The 22,325-nt window shown below is 36.2% G+C and overlaps 1 protein-coding gene across 1 annotated transcript in view; it reads right to left on the bottom strand.

Moving 5' to 3' along the window:
• SUGCT (succinyl-CoA:glutarate-CoA transferase) overlaps positions 1-22,325 on the bottom strand; it is a 536,095-nt gene that overhangs the window by 295,726 nt on the left and 218,044 nt on the right. Inside the window, exon 12 of the mRNA XM_006757246.2 lies at positions 21,732-21,834. Coding sequence (XP_006757309.1) covers positions 21,732-21,834 — 103 coding nt within the window. The remainder of the gene's footprint in view (positions 1-21,731; positions 21,835-22,325) is intronic.

A 22,325-nucleotide genomic window follows, 5' to 3' on the forward strand; every position in this document is an offset into this window, starting at 1 on the left:
GGGTCTTTTTTGATTCCATACAAATTTTTTAAATATTTGTTCTAGATCTGTGAAATATGCCATTGGTGTTTTAATAGGAATTGTATTGAATCTATAGATTGCTTTAGGTAATATGGACATCTTAATGATGTTTAATTTTTCCAATCCATAAACATGATATATTCTTCCATTTGTATCTTCCTCTATTTCTTTTTTCAATGTCTTGTTATTTTTTGTTGATGTTTTATAAAATTTTTCATTGATTTTTTTTAAAGAAAGAAGGGAGAGGAGGGAGAGAGAGAGAGACAGAGAGACATCTATGAGAGAGCAAAACATCAATCAGAACCAGCAACCTTTTGGTGCATGGGACAATGCTCAACCAACTTTACCACACTGGCAAGGACAATGTCCTGTAGTTTTCTGAGTACAGGTGTTTTTACCTCCTTGGGTAACTATTCCAAGGTATCTTATTTTTTTTATTGTCGCAATGGTAAATTGCAACTGGATTGTAATGGATTCTTTAGTTTCTGTTTCTGAGAGTTCATTATTTGTATATAAAAATGCCATCAATTTCTGCTACTTTGCTGAATTCATTTAACAATTCTTTAAAAATACATATTTAGTTAATTAAAATTTAAAAATAATCCTATATAATAAAAGCCCTAAGGGTGTAATGACCGTAACAACCACCAGGGGCCAGCAGCTCAACCTAGGACAGTGATGGCAAACCTTTTGAGCTCGGCGTGTCAGCATTTTGAAAAACCCTAACTTAATTCTGGTGCCGTGTCACATATAGAAATTTTTTGATATCCGCAACCATAGTAAAACAAAGACTTATATTTTTGGTATTTATTTTATATATTTAAATGCCATTTAACAAAGAAAAACCAACCAAAAAAATGAGTTCACGTGTCACATCTGACATGCATGCCATAGGTTCGCCATCACTGACCTGGGTGGGGTGGGGGGGTGCAGTGAGTCCTGGAGGAGCATGCTATGACTCAGGGATCCCAGGAACCACAAACCCAGAGCTTGCTTTCCAAAAAAAATAAGTAAATTGGAAAAAAATAAACCAACCGACACTGCCACCCTGAGAAGAATGGCTCCAGGAGGGAAAGGCCTCCCCAGGCCCCGCCTGGCCTGGCTGACATGCTGCAGGCTCGCAGGGACTCAGGCAAGCGGTGGATGGTGGATGCTACTTCTGCGAGGGCCGGGCCAAAGCTCAGGCAAGTGGCAGATGGTGGCTGCTGCTACTGCGAGGTCTGGACCGAGGCTCAGGAAGCCGTGGTGGCCGGCAGTGGCAGCAGCAGCGGGGTGATGGGTCGTCGCCTTCCCCTGATCAGCCAGTCGCCTCCCACGGAAGGAGGCCAGACTGTGGCTCTAAGGGCCTAAGCTGTCAGTAGGACATCCCCTGAGGGCTCCTGGACTGTGAGAGGGGGCAGGCTGGGCTGAGGGACACTCCCACCCAGTGCATGAATTTTTGTGCACCAGGCCTCTAGTATAACATAATATATAAATAATAAGTAATGAATGATCTTAAAATAGCTAAAGTGATTCTTTAAAAATAATGCTAACCATGGCATTGCCTACCATTGCACAACACCCTTAACCATTGCATAATAAATACTTTCATGGAAATTTTTTGGGTATAACTTTATTGTGTCCATTGAGTCAAAAAGATTTGTTCTCCACCATAGGTCAGTGCAATAGGCAGACTAATAACCTCTCAACGATATCCACATCCCAACCACAGAACCTGTGAATGTGTTACTTTACATTGCAAAAGGGGCTTTCCAAGTGTGATTAAGCCAAGAAGCTTGAGAGGGGAAGATTTTCCTGAACCATGTGAGTGGGCCCAATGTAATCATATGGGTCCATATAATCATTTCCAAAGTGACATACTGAAAGAAAGACTCAAGTAACCAGCACTGGCTTTAAAGAGAGAAGCTGGCCATAAGGCAAGGATTATCAGTTTCTAGAACAGTGATGGCGAACCTATGACACGCGTGTCAGAGGTGACACGCGAACTCATTTTTGGTTGATTTTTCTTTGTTAAATGGAATTTAAATATATAAAATAATATCAAAAATATAAGTCTTCGTTTTACTATGGTTGCAAATATCAAAAAATTTCTATATGTGACACGGCACCAGAGTTAAGTTAGGGCTTTTCAAAATGCTGACACGCCGAGCTCAAAAGGTTCACCATCACTGTTCTAGAAGCTGGAAAAGGCAAAGAAATGTATTTTCCCCTAGAGCCTCTAATAGGAAACATACTTAATTTAGCCCAGGGAAACCAATTTTAGATTTCAGATCTACAGAATCATAGGATAATAAATTTGCATTATTTTAAACTACTCTGTAGAAAAATGTTTTAGCAATTATAGACAACTAATATAATCAGATACCATATTAGGTTATAAAAATACTAAGATATCCTCTTGCCTTTAAGTTCATCGTGCTTAAAATGATAAAACAGATATATACAATTCTTGAAATCAATATTAAATGTCAATAAAATAGATATTAAATAGATATTCTGAGACTTGGCTTTCAGTAAAGATGGCAGCGCAGGTAAATGTGGTGCATCCTCCCACAACCATATCAAAATGTCAACTAAACTACAAAACCACCATCCTTCATAACTGCCTAAAATATAGCTGAACAGAAGTCCTACTACTAAGGATATAAAAGGGAAACCACATCCAAACTGATGGGAGGGGTGGAGACACAGAAAGGGCTGGTCCCAGGCCCACAGTTGGCAGATAAAAATGAGGAGTGATATCTCTGGGCTGTGGAGATCACCCCTGAGGAGCCAAGGATCCCGAACCCACAGCACACCACCCAGTGGGTAGTTCCAGTGCCAGGGAGAGAATAAGAGACAGAAAGTCCTTGAGATGAGATGCTTAAATTAGTAATTTAATCAGTACTTCTCGATCTTAAAGACTCAGCAACAATAAATTCACATATACCCCATGTAAACGTGGAACAAGTGAAAGCGTTTTGTTTCTATCCTGACCACCTCCAGTTTTACTTTTATCATATTTTCTATAATCTTTCACCTATATTCTTCAGTGCATGACAATTCGAGGTACTTTAAATCCTTTAGTGACTCTTGCAACAAAATTATTTCCTTTGGAGTGGCATCTTGTTTTAGAAGCAAAATTTTAGAAATTATACCTGCCACTCTGTATGAAAATGTGTCCCTTTTTAACTTCCCTGTCCTTTCTCCTCCATTTAAATTGCAGCAGTAAACACCTTCTTTGGGGACTCTGCAATGGCAGGTGCATGTCCTACTAAATTATAAGAGAAAAATGAGCTCAGTTAAATTATCTGGGATACTGTGCCCACACACCAGAAGTATTACAGTAGCGAGAGCTGAGATGGAGTGGCAAATTCCTCATCTCAAATTTGGTTTGTCCAGGCAAATAGTTCATTCTGCTCTTCCTCCTACTCAGCAAATAACCTAAAAGAGTCCTAGTTGTTTAAGTTTTGTAACATTTTCTTTAAAATATAATGGGCAATATTTTACCAAATTCCTTTCATACCCATTATTTCATTTAACCTCATGATAACTTCAGAAATCAGTATCAGCCTCTCACAACTCATGAAGCGGAGGTACACAGGGGTAGATGTACTAAAAATTACAGGATTGAAACGCAGATGTTCTCACCCACATTTCCTCTGAACTATAAAAGTCCCTAGAAAGCTTAATAGCCACAAGAATTTTTTCAATCTGTCTCATTTTTAACCTTTCTAATTATACTCAATGCTATATGTTGAACATTATGGATATTTTAATATTATAAAGATATTGTAAATATTGTATATTTTAGTATTTTGTTTCCATTCCACATGTCTAGGAAACTTGCTAAATATGAATTGGGTGTCAACCCTTACTTTGACTTTTATTTTTTCTTCTAGTTCAACAGAAAAATTCCATATTATCTCTTTTTTATTTTTCCTTCTGTCTGTAACAATTAAGCCACTTTCCCTTTGTTTATCTCATAGTATTCCACTCTAAAATTAGAAGCTATTCAGCTTCCTCTATTTAAGACTAGTCCAAATTCCAAAGCATCATATAGAATAACAGAGTCACATGCTATTGATGACTTGTCATTTACTCACTACCGAGAATAAATGAGTGGTTGAATGAGTTTTTCAACAAAGTTGAAGTTTACTGGACACTTTTCAAAATTATCCTAATTCACAGAATGTCATGGCAATGTTGGTTCCCCTTCTAGAAGGAAAATCCTCTTGAATTATTAAGCAAATATAAGCTTTGTTTGTTTGCTATAAGCTAATAAAACGTATCAATACCCTGTCTTATCTTTTATGAATTGACCCCATTACAATATTTTTTAAAATCTACTTACTCTTCTGTCCATTTATTTTATAGATTTAATTCAGACATATGCTGTCAGGATTTTCTAAACCTATCCCTATTCTTTTTTTCGTATTTTATTTGTTTTCTTTATTGCTTAAGGTATTACATATGCGTCCTCATCGCCCCATTGCCTCCCCGCCCCAACTCATGCCCTCACCCCCCTGTTGTCTGTGTCCATTGGTTATGCTTATATGCATGCATACAAGTCCTTTGATTGATCTCTCCCCTTACCCACACCCTCCCCTACCTTCCCTTTGAGGTCTGATCAATGCTTCTCTGTCTCTGGATCTGTTTTTGTTCATCAGTTTTTGTTGCTCATTATATTCCATAAATGAGTGAGATCATGTGATATTTATCTTTCTCTGACTGGCTTATTTCGCTTACCATAATGCTCTCCCCTATTCCTATTCTTAGCTCAAAGAATTTTTTACATCTATTATAGCATCTAGCAACATCTCTTTTACAGTGTTGTTTCATTGCATTTTAAATTATTTATTTTTTAAATAATTTAAGACATAGAGAAGAGTTGAAAAATAGTTACAAAGAGTTTCTATGCACTCTTTACCTATTTCCCCTAATCCTAACCTGTTATGTAACCATGGTACAATTGTCAAAAATAAGAATGTAATATTAGTACAGTGCTATTAACTAAACCATAGACTTTACTTGGATTTCACCAACTTTTCCACTAATATCCTTTTTCTATATCTGGATCTAATTCAGGATTACTGAAGAAGAACAAGAATTGTTATTATATATAATGCTCCAAATAACGAAAATATCATTTGAATTACAACTCAAGTAACAAAAATATCCATTTGTTCATACTCATATAACAAATGATTAAACAAATAATTGGGGTTAAGGGATAAGTCTTTTTTACAGAAGTATTAAAAAATGTAGAAGGAATAAAATAAGTAGAAAATTACCATAGACTATCACAGTAATAATTGCTGTAGACAAAATCCACTAGTGAAGACTTAAACTAGTGGGTGAATGTTTAATGAAAACAGGATATTTGTAATATAGCGCCATCTTCCATGTAATGTAGTTTGAGAATTCCTAACCCAAATTCATTTGAAAAACAACTAGAATACATTCATTTACCAACTAGAATACATTATTTCTGTGTACTAATTTGTGTCTTTAGCTTACAGTAGCCAATAAAAATAAACATTTCCAAAAGTTAGTTAGGTCAGTTCCTTTCTTCCCTATTCTTTTCAGTATAGTATGTCATTCATTTGTCACAGAGTACCTTGGGGTTTCTTGACATCTTGGATGATTTTTTTCTTAATTTACATATTCTTTACAGTTGTATGGGTTTTGACAAATGCATTAAGTTCTCTATTCACTGCCACAGTATCATACAGAACAGATTAATCACCCCCAAAATTCTCTTGTGCTGCCCCTTTATATTCAATCTCTACCCACACTCTTAAACACTATCAACTACTCATCTGTCTCTAACTATATTTCTGCATCTACTGGAATATTATACAATTATATAATTATGTAATTAAATTATGTAATATGCAGCCTTTTCCCCCTGATTTATTTCACATAGTAAAATGCAGTTAAAATTTACCTAGTGTGTATGGAGGGGAGAGGCTGGTCGGAAGGGTGTTCCAAGAGGTATTTGGAGACTTCCAGAATGATAACATGAGGAGCTCCACAAATCCAGTCCTTGGTGAAACAACCATTGCTGGCGAAAATTATTATTAAAAACAACCATTTAAAGTTTCTTTAAGTTATCCTCAAGGCATACAGCAAAGGAAGAAATATTTAATAAATCTCAATAAGAACATCAAAAGTCTGTGGCCCTTGAGCCACAACCCACTCCCTCCACAAACCCCCTCCTTTCAGCGCCTCTGAGATCATCAGGATAGAAGCCCTATTCCAAGGGGGTACATCCAAGTACACAGAGCTCCCAATCCGCCCAGCTCCCAGCCAAGCACTAAAGTATATCTCCAGAAGGTGCAGGTCCACGGCATATCTCATTTCTGCCCCAGTCTCAGCTCACTATTGCAGAGTCTCTATTTCAGGAAAGAATTATTAGAGGGCTGTCTCCTTCCACACAACTCCACCTCACAGAACAGAGGCACTACCCAGGTAGGATAGGCCAAAAATACTGAGATCCCAGTTACTTTTGTCCCAGCTTGCTCATAGAACAAAGGTCCTATCTAGGAAAGGCAAAACACAAAGATCTGCCTGGCTGGGGTAGCTCAGTAGTTGAGCATCAACCTGTGAACCAGGAGGCCATGGTTGGATTCCCAGTTGGGACACACGCCCGGGTTACGGGCTCAATCCCCAGTGTAGGATGTGCAGGAGGCAGCTGATCAATGATTCTCTCTCATCATTGATGTTTCTATCCCTCTCTTCCTTCCTCTCTCTGAAATCAATAAAGATTTAAAAAAAAACAACCACGTATTAAAAGCACAAAGGCCAGAAGCTACCCTTCCCCCCAGTGCCTTGCTCAGAAAGCAGGGGTGTCACTCTGAGAGAAGTCACTACTGTCCCTGCCGACAGCTCCAGAGCAGTCCCTCAGAGATGTAGCCCAGAGAGAGAAAGAGAAAATAATAACAGAAATTTCAAGAGTTACCCCAAAGGAACTGACGATATTTGGAGAGAGTATGAAGAAGATCATGACTAAGGATGCTCTCAAAAGCAATGGAGATTTGGAAACTTTCTTGTGGCAATTAATAAAAAAGAAAAATAAAGTAAACTGGAGGCTCGGGGGAAAGACAGTTACGTAGGCCCCTTCCCCATCCTGGTTTGGAATAAACCACAAAGACTGGCCTTAAAATCTACCCTGCAAAGCGGGACCAATGTCGTCATTCAAACTGTGGAGCTATTTATGCTAAAAATAAGTATCAGTAAATAAATAAATATAACCTGTCAACTAATGGAAACTAACAACAGGATGTTATATCAACAGAGGCAGACAATTTGACAGAGAGATTAAGAAAATTAAGAGTCTGCTAAAACCAAGGTAATCCTAAAATGACTCTACACATGTCTGAAGCTATACCTTCTGTATGGATACATTAGATGCTTCAACCCGTGAATGTATTGGTAGGGGCTACAGGGAGGGTGATACTTCACTAAATCCTTCCAAGCATAAAATTAACCAAAAGAAATACATTATTTGTACACTGAAAACTATAAAATACTTTTGAAATAAAGAAGAGTAAATAAGTGGAAAGATATAACCTCCTCATGAATCAAGAGATGGGATCAAATTAATGGTTGCTATGGATTAGGAATGGGGTAGTGGTAGATGTGACTACAAGGAGTGGCATAAGGAGGATAGATCTTTGTGGTTATGGAACAGTTCTGCATCTTGATTGTGGTTGTGGTAACATGAATCTATATACTGGTGTAACACAATGGGATGGAACTATACATACACATTGTACCAATATCAGATTCCTGGTTTTGCTATTATACGATTTTATGTAAGATGCAATCACTGAAGAAAACTGAGTGAGGAATTCATAGGTCCTCTCTGTACCATCTTTGCAACTAATTGTTAATCTAATAATTTCAACATAAAAAGCTTTGAAATATTACTGGTGGTATATGTTGATAATAGGTGAGGCTATGCATGTGTTGGGGTTATGGGCATATGGGAACTCTATGTACCTGTTGATTTCGCTGTAACCTACAATTGCTCCAAAAAAGAAAATCTTTATGGGAAAAAAAGTTGATACTCTAAGTAGGTTGACATTACCTTTAGACTAGGCTTCACAGTACCAAAATGGGGCCACCACAGCTCAGTTTGTTGTCTGAGACCTGAAGATTCGGAATTCATTCATAATCTATTTCACAAGTGCCAGCTGTGTTCAGAATGGTGTCTTAGGGACTGGAGAGAAAGAGTCACAGTACTTGGTTGGCTCGAAGCAAATATGAGATTAATTAATAATCACAGATACCAAATTATTTCTTAGCAAGGAGAGCAAATTATTTCTTGCCAAAAAGTCTAGAATATGTTATATCCATTTGCCAAGGAATCTTTTTATGGTACTAAGGAACTTATAGAGGGTCAAGTCAATAATTAGAACATTGTTAAAATGGCAGAGCCCAAATAACAGTCAGATCTGTTCAACTATAAAGACCATATTAATAGCCACACCACTTCATTCCTTGGGAAATCGCCTAAATATCCCTAAATCTATTCTAGGCCTATGCTATCAAAATCCCTGATACTGGAGTTCTGGGATCCATGATTTGGAAAAGTTCCCTAGGTGACTTTAGTGCACATCCTGTTTGAGAAAATTTCCTGATGATATAGAAGAGCTTACAACAACTATTGACACTACTGTGTAACACTAAGAAATTGGAGACCATCTGAAACCAATTTTGAAAATTTAACCATTTTTCATAAAAGTTAAATGAGACATATCTATTTTGCAAAAATGAGAATCTGTAGAGAAGTATTTCCAAGAGTAACTGCATTCTGGTAACATTTTAATTACATTTTATAAATTAGCAAAAATCTGTTTGGTAAAGAAAAAAATGAATTTAAATTATCTTTCATTTAAATTCTTGACAAGGGATCAACTACAATTGTGAGGAGAAGATCTGAACACTTGATTGAGTGTGAGGCTGTCTTAGTGTTCCTCCGGCATCAGAAATAAAACCTCAGCTGGCATGCAGAAATATCAATAATAGCTCAGGCTTCATACTACTCAGGGTTTCATGTCCCTAAAACAGCAAAGGGAGAATTATTATAATCAATAAATTTGAATTGTGAGAAAACAAAAGCAATGGCATATAAGAATGCTCTGGTTTTTTTGTAAGCATTGTTTTAAATTATGTGACCCTGAAATTTAACATTTTATTTTGCGTGTTCTATAGAGGACTGCCCCATTGCCACTTTACACTTTTTTCTTTTTATCAGGAAACCCTTTATTTTAATTAAAAAAGTAAATAAACCCCCAATATATATAAAGCATTTAAAAGTGTATTAGTGTAAATATATTAATGTAAATGTTCAAAATTACAACATTCGCTTACCCCACAAGCAATATAAAAATTAGGGTTTTAAATTTGTAGTTATTTATTAACTTCTTAAGTCAATTTATTTTTATGTTTTGTTTCCAATTACTTATTTGCATAAATAAGTACCTATAAAGTATATAAACTTTTTGAGCACTTCAACTAACAACTATTTCAGACTTCTCTTCAAGAAAAATGATCTAATTTTTTAAAAATAGTAAGAAACTTTTCTTTAAAATAGATACATTTGAGTTCAGATTCTACAGAGCAACAAGTGCACCCTATACATCTCCCACCGAATGAGGCTGTAGAACCTAGACAGAACACCTGGAGCAGCTACTCAAGAATTCAAAACCAAATAGCAACAAGTGGATGAGGGAAGAACAGAATTCAAATGCCACCATATAAGTGTTAAATTTACCTTTTTTTAAAAAAAAATGCTATATCCCTAGTCTGAACTTACATAGAAAACCAAGAAGTGTGTTTTTGCCCCTCCACCCTCAAGTTCCCATTTGTTGAAACTGGGTCTTCCAACATGATGGCATTTGGAGGTGCAGTCTGAGAAAAGTGACCAGAACCTGAGGGCAAAGCCTTCATGAATGGTATTTACACCCTTATAAAAGAGACCTCTTAGAGTCCCTTACCCCTTCCACCATGAGAGGACAGAGCAAAATAAATGGCCACCAATGAACCAGAAAATGGGCCTTCTTCATCACACACTGAATCTGCCAGTACCTTGATCTTGGATTTTCCCAGCCTCCAGGAATTTGACCAATACATTTCTGTTGTTTATTAGCCACCCAGCCTATAGTATTTTTGTTATAGCAGCCTGAACGAACTAAGACAGATGCAGACAGAGAAAGCGCCAGAAGCAAGGAATGAGAAAGGGAATGCATAACACTCAAAGAGAGTGTGGACATATTCCACACCCAGATTTCCTGGAAAGGGGAGAGGGGTCAGAAGTTGGATGGATCACCAATGCCCAATAATCTCTGACAAACACTGACTTAATAGTAAGCTGCTCAGACCCAAGCGAAATGCCTTGGAAGCCACACTGAAAAATAAAACCACAGTTATCGCTGAAAGTCGGGGCAATAGTGTGCAGGTACAACATTGTGTGCCTTCAGAAGCAATCACAGAGGGAATCCCCATGCTAATAGTCCCTGGCTGAAAGTAGGGGGGGTGGGGGGGGGGAGTAAACTCCCTGTACTGTGATAGCAGCCTCCCAGTCACACTCATCCTACTATGAAGAACAAAAATCTAGCTGGCTAAGAGCAACCTTTGAACAATAAGTGGCTTAGGCCAACCCAAGAGTGACCCCTAAGTTAAAGATAAAAATAAGTGGAAATAATCTGAGCGGGGACAGCAGAGGCTATACATTACAGGAAAAATAGACTTCACAGGATTGGTGCAGCCAAGTCACTGATGTTTGACTTAGTGAGCAGCAAGTAAAACAACTCCTGGGTCTAAACAACTCCTGGATCTAAAATTTCTAGACATCAACAAAAAATTATGAGACATGCAAAGAAATAGTCAAGTGTGTCCAATAAATAGAAAGAAAAAGCTGGCAATAGAAACTGCCTTTGAAGAGGCCCAGATGGTGAACTTAGAAGAAAAGACTTCAAAGCAGCTATCATAAATACATTCAAAGAACAAAAGGAAACCATGCTTAAAGAATTAAAAGAAGATATGAGGACAATGTCTCATCAAAGAGATAATATCAATAAAGAGATAGAAATATTCAAATTATTAAGAGGAACCAAATGAAAATTCTGTTACTGTACTAAAAGTATAGTAACTGAAATGAAAAATTGACTAGAGAGGCACAGCCATATATTCGAACTGAAAGAACCAGAAATTCAAAGATAATAGAGATTATGCAAGCCTAGAACAGAGAAAAAAATGAAGAAAAATGAACAGTCTCAGAGAAATGTGAGATACTATTACGCATACCAACATACAAATAATAGGAGTACCGGAAAGAGATATGAGGAAGGGATGAAAATATTTTTTTAAATGACTGAAAGCTTTGCAAATTTCATGAAAGCTTTCATCTACACATCTAAGAAACTCCACGAACTCTAAGTAGGATAAATGTAAAGAGATCCACACATACCCAGACACACCATACTCAATGTTTAAAGACAAAGAGGAAATCCTGAAAGGAACAAAATAAAAATTAATCAATAAGATTAATATTTAACATTTCATCACACACCATGAAAGTCAGAAGGCAGTGGAGCAACATATTAAAAATGCTGAAAGTAAAAAACTACCAAACTACCAAATATTATATCCAGCAAAACTATCTTTCACAAATGAAGCTAAACCAGAGGTGGGCAAACTTTTTGACTCAAGGGCCACAATGGGTTCTTAAACTGGACCGGAGGGCTGGAACAAAAGCATGGATGGAGTGTTTGTGTGAACTAATATAAATTCAAAATAAACATCATTACATAAAAGGGTATGGTCTTTTTTTTTTTAGTTTTAATCATTTCAAACGGGCCGGATCCAGCCCACGGGCCGTAGTTTGCCCACGGCTAAGCTAAACTAAAGATAAACCAAAGCAGATAATTTGTTAAGTAGCAGACTTACATTTGAATGAATACGAAAGAAAATTCTTTAGGCTGAAAGTAGATGATACCATAAAGCACTGCAAATCCACACACAGAACACAGAAAGAATATCAATAAAATAATTATGTAGGCGATTATTTTTTTAAAGTATAATTGCATACTTCTCCTTTCTTGACTGATTTAAAAAGTTATAGCAATAAAGTATATGTATATAAGTGCACTCTTGGGCCTATCACATATAGAAATAGCCTATTTTTGTCAATAATAGCACAGGGATGTAGGTAAAGCAAAAAGCTCTATTGGAATAAGGAAAGGACATCAGATCCAACTCAGTTCTATAACCCAAAGCCATAGAAAGAAATTAAGAAAAGACAGCATAAATAAAATTAATATTAAAAAATTCATAAATATAGGCTGGCTCTCATTTCTTCTATCAGCTTCCTGGAAATATTTAATATTATATAACATCATATAGAGTAATAATTATAACAGTGAATTGCTGAGCTCACAATGTACATAGATGTTTCATATCTATATACACAAAAAAGGAACTATATAGGAGCAAAGTTTTCATATTTCACTGTAACAAAGTTTTCATATTTCAGTCAGTATGCAACTGAAGTCAATTCTGATAAATTAAGTTGTATATTACAAGCCTAAGAGAAACTAGTAAGTAAATAACTAAAAAAAGAGAGAGAGATACTTTAGATTCAAACATGCAAGTAGGTTAAAAATAAAAGGATAGAAAAAAGATGTATAATGCAAACAGCAACCATGACAGAGAAGGGGGCAGCTATACTAATATCAAAATATATATATTGATATATTTTAAAATATGTATTAAAACAAAAAGTTACTAGAAGTAAAAAGGGACATTTCATGATGATAATAGGGACAATGTATGAGGAAGATATAACGATAAGCATTTATGCACATAACAACAGAGCGCAAACTACGTGAAGCAAAAACTGACTGAAAGGAGAGATAGACAGTTCAACATAAGAGTTGCAGGCTTCAATACCCAACTTTCAGAAATGGGTATTATGCTCAGTTAGTAGAGCAACAAGGAAATTCAAGAGTTAACAATGGAATATACAAATAAGACCTAACAGGCATCTATGAAATATGCCAAAAATTATACATTCTTCTGAAGAATACCTGGAACATTCAGCAGAATAGATCCTGTGTTAGGCCATAACACAAGTCTAAATAAATATGAAGAAGCTGAAATTATGCAAAGTATTTTTTTTATTTTACAAATAAAATCAACATTTAAAAATGTAATAAATATATACAAGTGTGGAAGTAAGACACTCCTATGTAATCAAAGTTCTGAAATTAACCCTTACATTAATGGTCAAATGATTTTTATCATAAAGTACCAAGAAAATTCAATGGGAAAAGAATAGTCTTTTCAATAAATGATGCTGGGACAACTGGATATATCCACATGCAAAATAATACGTGGGACTCTCCACCTCACACCATGCCCAAAAATGCACAAATGAACTCAAAATGGATCACACACCTGAATGTAAGTCAAATTATAAAACTTCTAAAAGAAATTATAAGTGAAAATATTCATATCCTTAAATTTGTCAGTAGTTTCTTAGTATGAATCTAAAGTACAAGAGACAAATATAAAAAAGATAAATTGCAAATTCCGGGTCCACTTTTAACTGCTGAGTTCTCAAAGAACAAAATTTCATTCCAAGGTCCCTTTAGACTATGACTATGCCATTTTGTATCTATTCCTCCTTCATTGTTAATAATTTTAGAAAAGTTCTTAAAATATAAAATGTGCTCAGTCCCTGACAATCTTGTTCATGTTCAGTACTACTAAAATGTTTTATGTATATAAGTAACTACAAAAATAATAAAAAAGTGTTTTCATTAGAATAACTCATTTTAAATTTCCACTTAAGAAACCATTTAAGTTATGAGAATATTTTTTAATATATTTTTATTGATTTCAGAGAGGAAGGGAGAGGGAGAGAGAGATAGAAACATCAATTATGAGAGAAAATCATTGACTGGCTACCCCCCTGCATGCCCCCTGCTGGGGATTGAGCCTGCAACCGGGCATGTGCCTTGACTGGAAATTGAACCCAGGACCCTTCAGTCCGTAGGCCAACACTCTATCTACTGAGCCAAAGTAGCTAGGACAAGCTATGAGACTATTTTAACCATTTTTCCTAAATAAAATGGTAGTATATGATTGTTTTTTTAAAACTATACTTATTTTTACAAAACTGAATTTATATTAAATATAATTTTGTATGATGCTTTGTTCCATTTTTATGAATCAAAACTTTGTTGTCATTCCTCAAAAAGATGATAAAGGCAATATATTGTTCCACTGTATTAATAACTTTCAAATTACTTAATCTGCATTTCAGTTTAAAAATAGGCAAATAACTTGAATAGACATTTATTTAAAAAAACAAACAAACACTTTAGATGTTCCCAGGTCAACAAATACATAGAAAAGTGCTTGACATCCCTAATCACTAGGGAAATGCAAATCAAAACCACAATGAGATATCACCTCACACCTGCCGGGATGTCTATTACCAAAAAGATCAGACACGTGCTGGTGAGGATGCGGAGAAAAGGAAACCCTGTGCTGCTGGTGGGAATGAAATTGATACAGTCACTATGGAAAATGGCATGAGGTTCCGATTTTTACTTCCCTGAGGTTACACTTTCTTGGTTTTCACTTTTTACCTATAAAAAAATACATTAGGTCTTTGGTTTGAAAGTTCACGACTTAGGAAAAGTCAATGATCATACTTTGTATCTCCATTCCGAAATACTTTGAAAATGTTAGGAAAATATGAGATGTACATGTTGTGTTTGATGATTAAGCTGTGTTTTAAAGAAAGAGACAGATGCAGAGAAACACTTTATAAAAACAAACAAACAAAACATACAAACAAAATTTTCAGATGTTCCCAGGTCAAAATAATTTTTAAAATCCCAGAATAGTAAAAGTTGAAACCCTCCATTATATTCCTCTTAATCATTGAGAAGGAATTTATTACTAGTACAGTAAAGTAATTACAGTAAGTACTTAAAAGGATAAAGAGTTCTTTGGTAAGTTAAAAGTGTTTTTGTCAGATTTTAAGCTTTTGTTAATTCATTTCATGCTGTTTTATGCCTATTATTTCTCCCTTTCTACCTTGAACTGGACTATGCATCCTCCTTGAATATTTAAAAGCTTCGTCTTTGTTCTTTTGATGTAGTCATATATAAACTATATGGTAGGTCTTCAGTTACTGTTTGCTGAATGAACAGAAGAATGAATGAATGAATGAAAAAACAAATAAGTGATTATGGTTTCCTTTGTCCTGAACCATGCCCTTTATGTTTTTATAAAAAGATGAAAAGGGAAGGAGGCTTTTCTTTAACATAAATTCTACCAACTTATTTCCATCAATGTAATTCAAGAAATGCTCAAGGCATTCCAGTTGGATATATAAATATCTAAATACATATACATATAGGCATGTGCATACAAATCAGTGATGGCGAACCTATGACACACGTGTCAGAGGTGACACGCGAACTCATTGTTTTGGTTGATTTTTCTTTGTTAAATGGCATTTAAATATGTAAAATAAATATCAAAAATATAGGTCTTTGTTTTACTATGGTTGCAAATATCAAAAAATTTCTATATGTGACACGGCACCAAGTTAAGTCAGGGTTTTTCAAAATGCTGACACGCCGAGCTCAAAAGGTTCGCCATCACTGATATAGATCATAGTTCAAAGAAATTAGCATATCCAAATTTCTTATATATATGAAAAAATGAACATAGAATAACTATAATTTTATGTGCCATTTCAATGAGTTTCCTCTTACATAGTAACACATAAGCTGTTTTTGTTTTTGTTTTTTGTTTTTTGTTAATCCCCATCTGAGAATATTTTTCCCATTGCTTTTTAGAGAGAGTGAAAGGGAGGGAGGAGTAGAAAGAAAGATAGTGAGGGGGAGACATCAATGTGAGAGAGACACATCAATTGGTTGCCTCTCACTCATGCCTCAACCAGGGCCAGGGATCAAACCTATAACCCAGTTACATGCCCTTGACCAAGAATCGAACCCCTGACCCTTCAGTGTGGGCTGATGCTCTAATCACTTAGTGGCACTAACTAGGGCCACATGGTATTTGGAATTTAGATTTTTCTCAACTCAACCAAGGAAAATTAAATACTATTGCCTAATACCTTATATTTTAACATAAAATTGAAGCATAAACTTTCAATTTTTATTTCATTTAATCACTGAAGTCTAACATAGATTGTTTCTTCAAAATTGAAAATATTATACCCAGGTATCATAAAACAGACATATGTAATGATTCTGAACTTATTCATCATTTAAAATGTATCATGTGTATTCAGAGATAAACATAAAATGTATTTTGTATCTCCTTTGTCTACTTTCAGATACTGTTTTACCCTAGGTCTTCATCAACTGCTTTACAGTTGCTGAGAGAGCACTGCATGTATGCATTTCCCAGAAGCACAGAGACAAGGATACAATTTTGTTTATAACCCACCCAGGGCTATGCAACTGCATTTTAGTAAATATCAACTAATGTCAATGAAATGGTAATCTTTAAAACACATCAGTTGTGTGTGTGTGCGTGTTAGAAAAAACTTGACAAATAGGTCTATGTTTTGGGGTGCTTAAGGCACATATATTGAAGGATTTTTTTCCAGATGCTCAGATATTTTGCCAAAATGTGCAAAAACAAAATCACTTAGGGGATATGAGCTAGCCTAGAGATTAATAAAACCTCCAACTTCACAGGCTTCCACAAATTATTATGTAAAAAGAACAGATAATTTTAAACTATCAAATATTTTAATACTTCCCTCTGTTTGTTTCTATGACATATTTATCCCATACAAAAGACTTGCTAAAGGAGTTGTCATGGCCTTCTGGGACAGAAAGAATAAGGTTTCTGCGGAAAATGTTAAATTCATTCTGATGGTGATGCGAAGCTCAGGAAGGGTTGTTGGGGGATGGCCTGCTGCCACGGGGTGGGGTTTTGTTTTGGTTCCTTTTAGAGCCTGCAGGTGTTTGGCACTCGTTAAAGTCGGGGCCAGCTGTGATGTTTCAGTTCTGAGAGTTCCCTCCCAACAGTTCTCCGAAGTGATGCTGCAGGGTGATGTCTTACACCTGATGTGTTCAACGTGTGTGGTACAAACGGGAAGGCTCTGCTAAATAACACCAGCTTTGGGACACCCTTTGTCCAACCAGAGGTCACCGTATCAAGGAAAGATAATATGAATCAGAGGTTCAGTTATATATATTAACTGAGCAGTTCATTCAAAGATAGTAATACACTAGAATCGCCAAACATGCCGTCTTAAGCAAAATACAGAAAGCCAGATAACACATTCTCTTTAGATTGTCATGGTTGATACGGATGCTTTTAAACCCTCTCAGTGGTGAAATCCGTACCTATTTTTGCAAGAATTTGAATAGTTTCTATTAAAAGCTGCATTTTCTTTTTAAGTTTATTTGGGTTGGAAAACCTCAAACCACAATGTATTTCATGCACATGTTCCCAAGGGTATGTTAAATGGGACCATACTGAGGTCATCTAATAAGTTTTTTAAGCTTTTTAAGAATTCCTTTAATGTACTGCACAATCTTGGCCTGATTAATATAAATATTTTAAGAAAGCACTTGGAAAAACAACTATTAAAATCTATATGCAGATAATCTATATTATTTATAATAATAAAAGCATAATATGCTAATTAGACCAGAGAGCCAAACGACCTTCCGGACATCATTCCAGATGTCCTTCTAGATGAAGACACAGTGGCAGGGAGGTTAGGGGCCATCAGGCAGGCAGGCGAGTGGTTCACAGTGGCGGGGAGGTTAGGGGCCATCAGGCAGGCAGGCGTGTGGTTAGGGGCAATCAAGCAGGCAGGCAGAGTGGTTAGGGATGATCAGGCAGGCAGAGTGGATAGGGGTGATCAGGCAGGCAGGCAAGTAGTTAGGAGCCAGTGGTCCCAGATTGCAAGAGGGATGTCTGACTGCTGGTTTAGACCCAATCCCTGCAGACTGACATCCCCTGACGGGTCCCAGATTGCAAGAGGGTACAAGCTGGGCTGAGGGACTTCCCCCGCCTCCATGCAAAAATTTTGTGCACCAGGCTTCTAGTGCTTCTATAATGCAAATGGTTTTCCACAATTTATCACTGAGGGACAAAAAAACAACAAAACTACCACTAGTAAAAAGGTTTTGGATCAAAAATTATCAGTAAATATAGACCAACTCCCTGCCCCCCTAACTCATTGTGGATACTTGTAGCATCAATTTAACTGTGCAAAGTTCTGAGGCATATAATCAGAGATAGAAGGTAGAGAACCTTGCATCTATCAAAGAAAAAACAATCATCTGCTGCTTAGGTAAAGTAAAAAAAAAAAAGATTTCTCCAAACCCTAGACAATAATGAAATTATTTAGGTTAGAAATAGTTTCTGCCATCCTGTAAATTTTTGTTGCCAACAAGATGAAAATGTAAACCACAAATGAAATGTAAATGGTCTACTTGATAAGTACAGCCACAGAAAATGCTCTCCTATTTGGTGATGCTTCAAAACCTTTTTGTGGGGTTTTTTTTTTGGGGGGGGGTGAGGGGGTTAAACATACCCCCTTTCACCTCATCAAAGTCTCACGTTCTGCATCATGTTCCAGGCCTTGTACTTCACCCAAGTCAGTTTTCAGTGGAACCAGCAGCTGCACTGGCACAGCACACACTGAGCGCTGGACCCCAGGCGCCAGCAGTGCCGCCCCACACCTGAACAGAAGTGGCCGGCTCCATGCACCCAGGGCCAAGAAGCTCCACAGCTCATCAGGGGGGAAACAAGGGAGGACGCCTTAAACGGAAATTATACTTTCACGGAAAGTGAAAAATAAAAGGATTTTCAGTCATCAGAAACGGGGAGTGGTTGAGAACTTCTTGGCATAGAGTTTGCTGATGCTTTTTTTTTTTTTTAAGGATGTTAGTTGGAGCTCAGTTTGAAGCTAATGATCTCATCTCCACAGGTACACTGGGTGTGCCTCTACCCATCAAACAAAAGTAAGTAAATGAGTTTTTTCACAAAAAAACTCACCACAAAGGGCACCATCAAAACCAGAGCTCCTACCGTTCCTTAAGCATTGACCTCTGGCAGTCCCTACTATGTGTCCTTACTCAACATGATCTCATTTACCATTTACAACAATATAAAGGAGGGATCCCATTTCACCACTTTCCAGGCGAGGAAGCTGACACCTAGAGAGTTTATAAAACTGCCCATCAGTTTTAACTCCACGGTCTGAACCATTACGTTATGCTTAATCCCTGAGCGTTCCAACCACAGGCTTTTCAGCCAGGCCCATAGATGAGCTTGTCAGTCACTGGATCATTTGGAAAAATCTATACTTTGCAGAGAATCAACTCATTCATTCGCTGACTCAATCATCAACAAATATTTATTGAGTATTTGCTAGTGAAGTCCATTCTGAATTTATTTTTCAGAAAGGAAGAAAATTACCAAACTCATACTAAATATCTTGAGCCTGGTACATTAACAATAAAGGTTTCTTGAATAAACTATAGTTACTTGTAGATGCCCTATTTAAATTTGTGTAAAATCAGTTATTTTACACAAATTAAGAAAAACACTCTCTGATTTTTTTCACAATCTACATTCCTTCAAAATTCAAAATTATATGCACTTCTTTCTAAATGAGCCAAATATCCAAGCACAGGGCAAAGACAGTGCCCTTCCTCTTGTGCAAAAAAGTCCTACTTACAATTGCCATAGTTGCCTTTGATTACTTTTTAAATGTAATAATACTACCTTGCTCTCTAGTCTTACTAAAAATCCAGATACATTTTATACATACATTTTAGCATTTAAATTCCACAGAATAAAATTATATATGAGACCAACTCTACTTTTGCAACTAGAGTAAAATTATCAACAACTATCACTATATGCTTAAGAATTTTTGAGGTTAGGACTGTAGCAATTAGAATCTATTTTTTGGTGTGTAAGAAGGCAGTTTTCAGAGCCTTTGGGGGTAGAAGCAAAAGTTGGTATCCTAGCTTAGATAATTTCAACCTTCTCCATTTAGGAAATGAGCTAAGTACTGGAAATATACCACAGACCAACAATAGAAATTTCTTGAAGGTCCAAAAGAGTTGAAATAATTACACTTGGGAATGAAAATGCTAATTATCCTATATTCAATTTGAACCAGCCCATAAAGTGAACAATTTTAAGGTGACGGGGGTATCCTTTTTCATCAAAGCCTAAAAAATAGGTAATGTTAAAATATATCTAATGATTTTTTATGGTGACATTCTTTAATGACTTTACCCCTGATTAAATACAAGTGGAGCAACAAAACTGCTGAAAAGCTCTCAGGAATTATCTCTAGAGAAATGTGCCCTCCAAATGAGTTAATTGTAAAGCCCTACACAGCTTTGTATCACTTTTAAGCAGAAAAGTAACAATAAAAAACAACCATCCCCCTTCCCCTACCCCCAACTATGCCTTTTATTCAAAGTTATGAAGTAAGAAGATGGGGTGTCTGGTCTACTACTCCCAGAATGTGTATATGCTACCTCACCACAAGGAATCACAAGGAATTAATTTGCTGATGTGGAGGGGACCCTTTCACATAAACTCAGTGAGTATCAGGTGGGCTCCCTCATTTCAAATACTTACTGACCAAGCCTTGCCGTACTCACAATCTTGGCTGAAAAACAGCACGAGCAGAATTCCTGAATTCATTCACTTTTTTTCTTCAGTAAATATTGTAAACATTGAATTAAATTATTACATTTTCATATATATATTCATGTAAGATAAAGGTACCAAAGTAAAGGATTAGGTCAGTTTTCAACAAAGTTCTCTTAGCTTAAAACGTGTATTCCATTTTCAACAATTCATTTCAAGGATCTGTCACTATATAAATCAAAAGAATTTTTAAAACTCTAGAAATTCAAAACTTTGAAAACTGACAAGATACAAATAATCACAGTGAAACCGTCTCAGAGAAATGAAGTTCTTCTAGTTTTGGGGATTAATATATGAATCTCAGAAATGATAAATCGCTTGCCATGATATTGATTAAAATAAAAACATTATTTTGACACTATCTAAAAATAACCAGGTAAACAATATTATAGAAGAATTGTGTGTTTTTTTCAGTTGACCCTTTCTCCTGGGCCCCACTAAGGAGCCTGTATCAAGGTAGAGCACAAATCTCTATTCAAGTACAATTTATTCTTCATGAATAACACACATTAATCAAAGCATATAAAAGCCTCTCATTTGCGGAATTAACTATGCCTTGCTTTGTATGCTTTAAGAGAGCCATATTTTGAGAAATAGGCTGTAACTGTGAAAGTTCTCATATTTCTTTTTACAGAGGATGTTTTCTGAATGTCTGACCCCAACCTCTCAGTGGTCTATATTTCTATTTTTCAGGGGGAAAAAAATGTCCTGACCTTGGAAATTTTATGTAGTGGCGGCTGAAGAAATATGTTAGATCTGGTAAACATAAAATTATGATTGTAGACAGCCCATTTTAAATTCTAATTATTTCTATTTCATACCCATAGTTTAACATAACAGTAAAATATCAAGTTATATGATTAAAGTGTAAGACTAATGACTAATTTATATTTATACGAATCAATCTGGATAGAAAACAAAAGCAAATTTTTGTTTTAATCATGGTGTAATAAAAACTTCAAAAAGCAAACCTGAGGTTCTGCAAATACATTCTTCATATTGTTTATTGGGCCATAGGGCACTTTACTGCCTTCAAAGAGGTGTAACCACTTGCTGGTCATTTCTTCTTCAAACCTAGAAAGAGACCCAAAAAAAGATGCATTTTTATACTCTAGAGAAGGTGTCTGGCCAGTGTGCTAGTGGTTGAGCATCAACCTATAAACCAGGAGATCATGGTTCGATTCCCCGTTAGGGCACATGCCCGAGTTTCGGGCTCAATCCCTGGTTGGGGGTATGCGGGAGGTGGCCTATGGATGATTTTTCTCATCATTGATATTTCTATTTCTCTCTCCATCTCCATTCCTCTCTGAAATGAATAAAAATATATGTTTTTTAGAAAAGGTAACAACTTTATTTCTCATGTGACCCTCTTTTGCAGGAACCAGTAATGGCAGTGTTTTCTAGTTTCTTTGCTCCTAGTTTTGAGAGTATGTTGCCTATATGAAATAGCTTAAATTGCATTGTAGCCAACCAGGTAAAATTGTTGAAAATCCATGATTCCTCCTATTTCTGTCCGTATGTACTTTTTAACAGAGATTCCCTTGGAGAAGAGGGATTATGTGAAA

Source organism: Myotis davidii, unplaced genomic scaffold (assembly GCF_000327345.1).
Source record: "Myotis davidii unplaced genomic scaffold, ASM32734v1 scaffold573, whole genome shotgun sequence".
Taxonomy (NCBI): Eukaryota; Metazoa; Chordata; class Mammalia; order Chiroptera; family Vespertilionidae; genus Myotis; species Myotis davidii.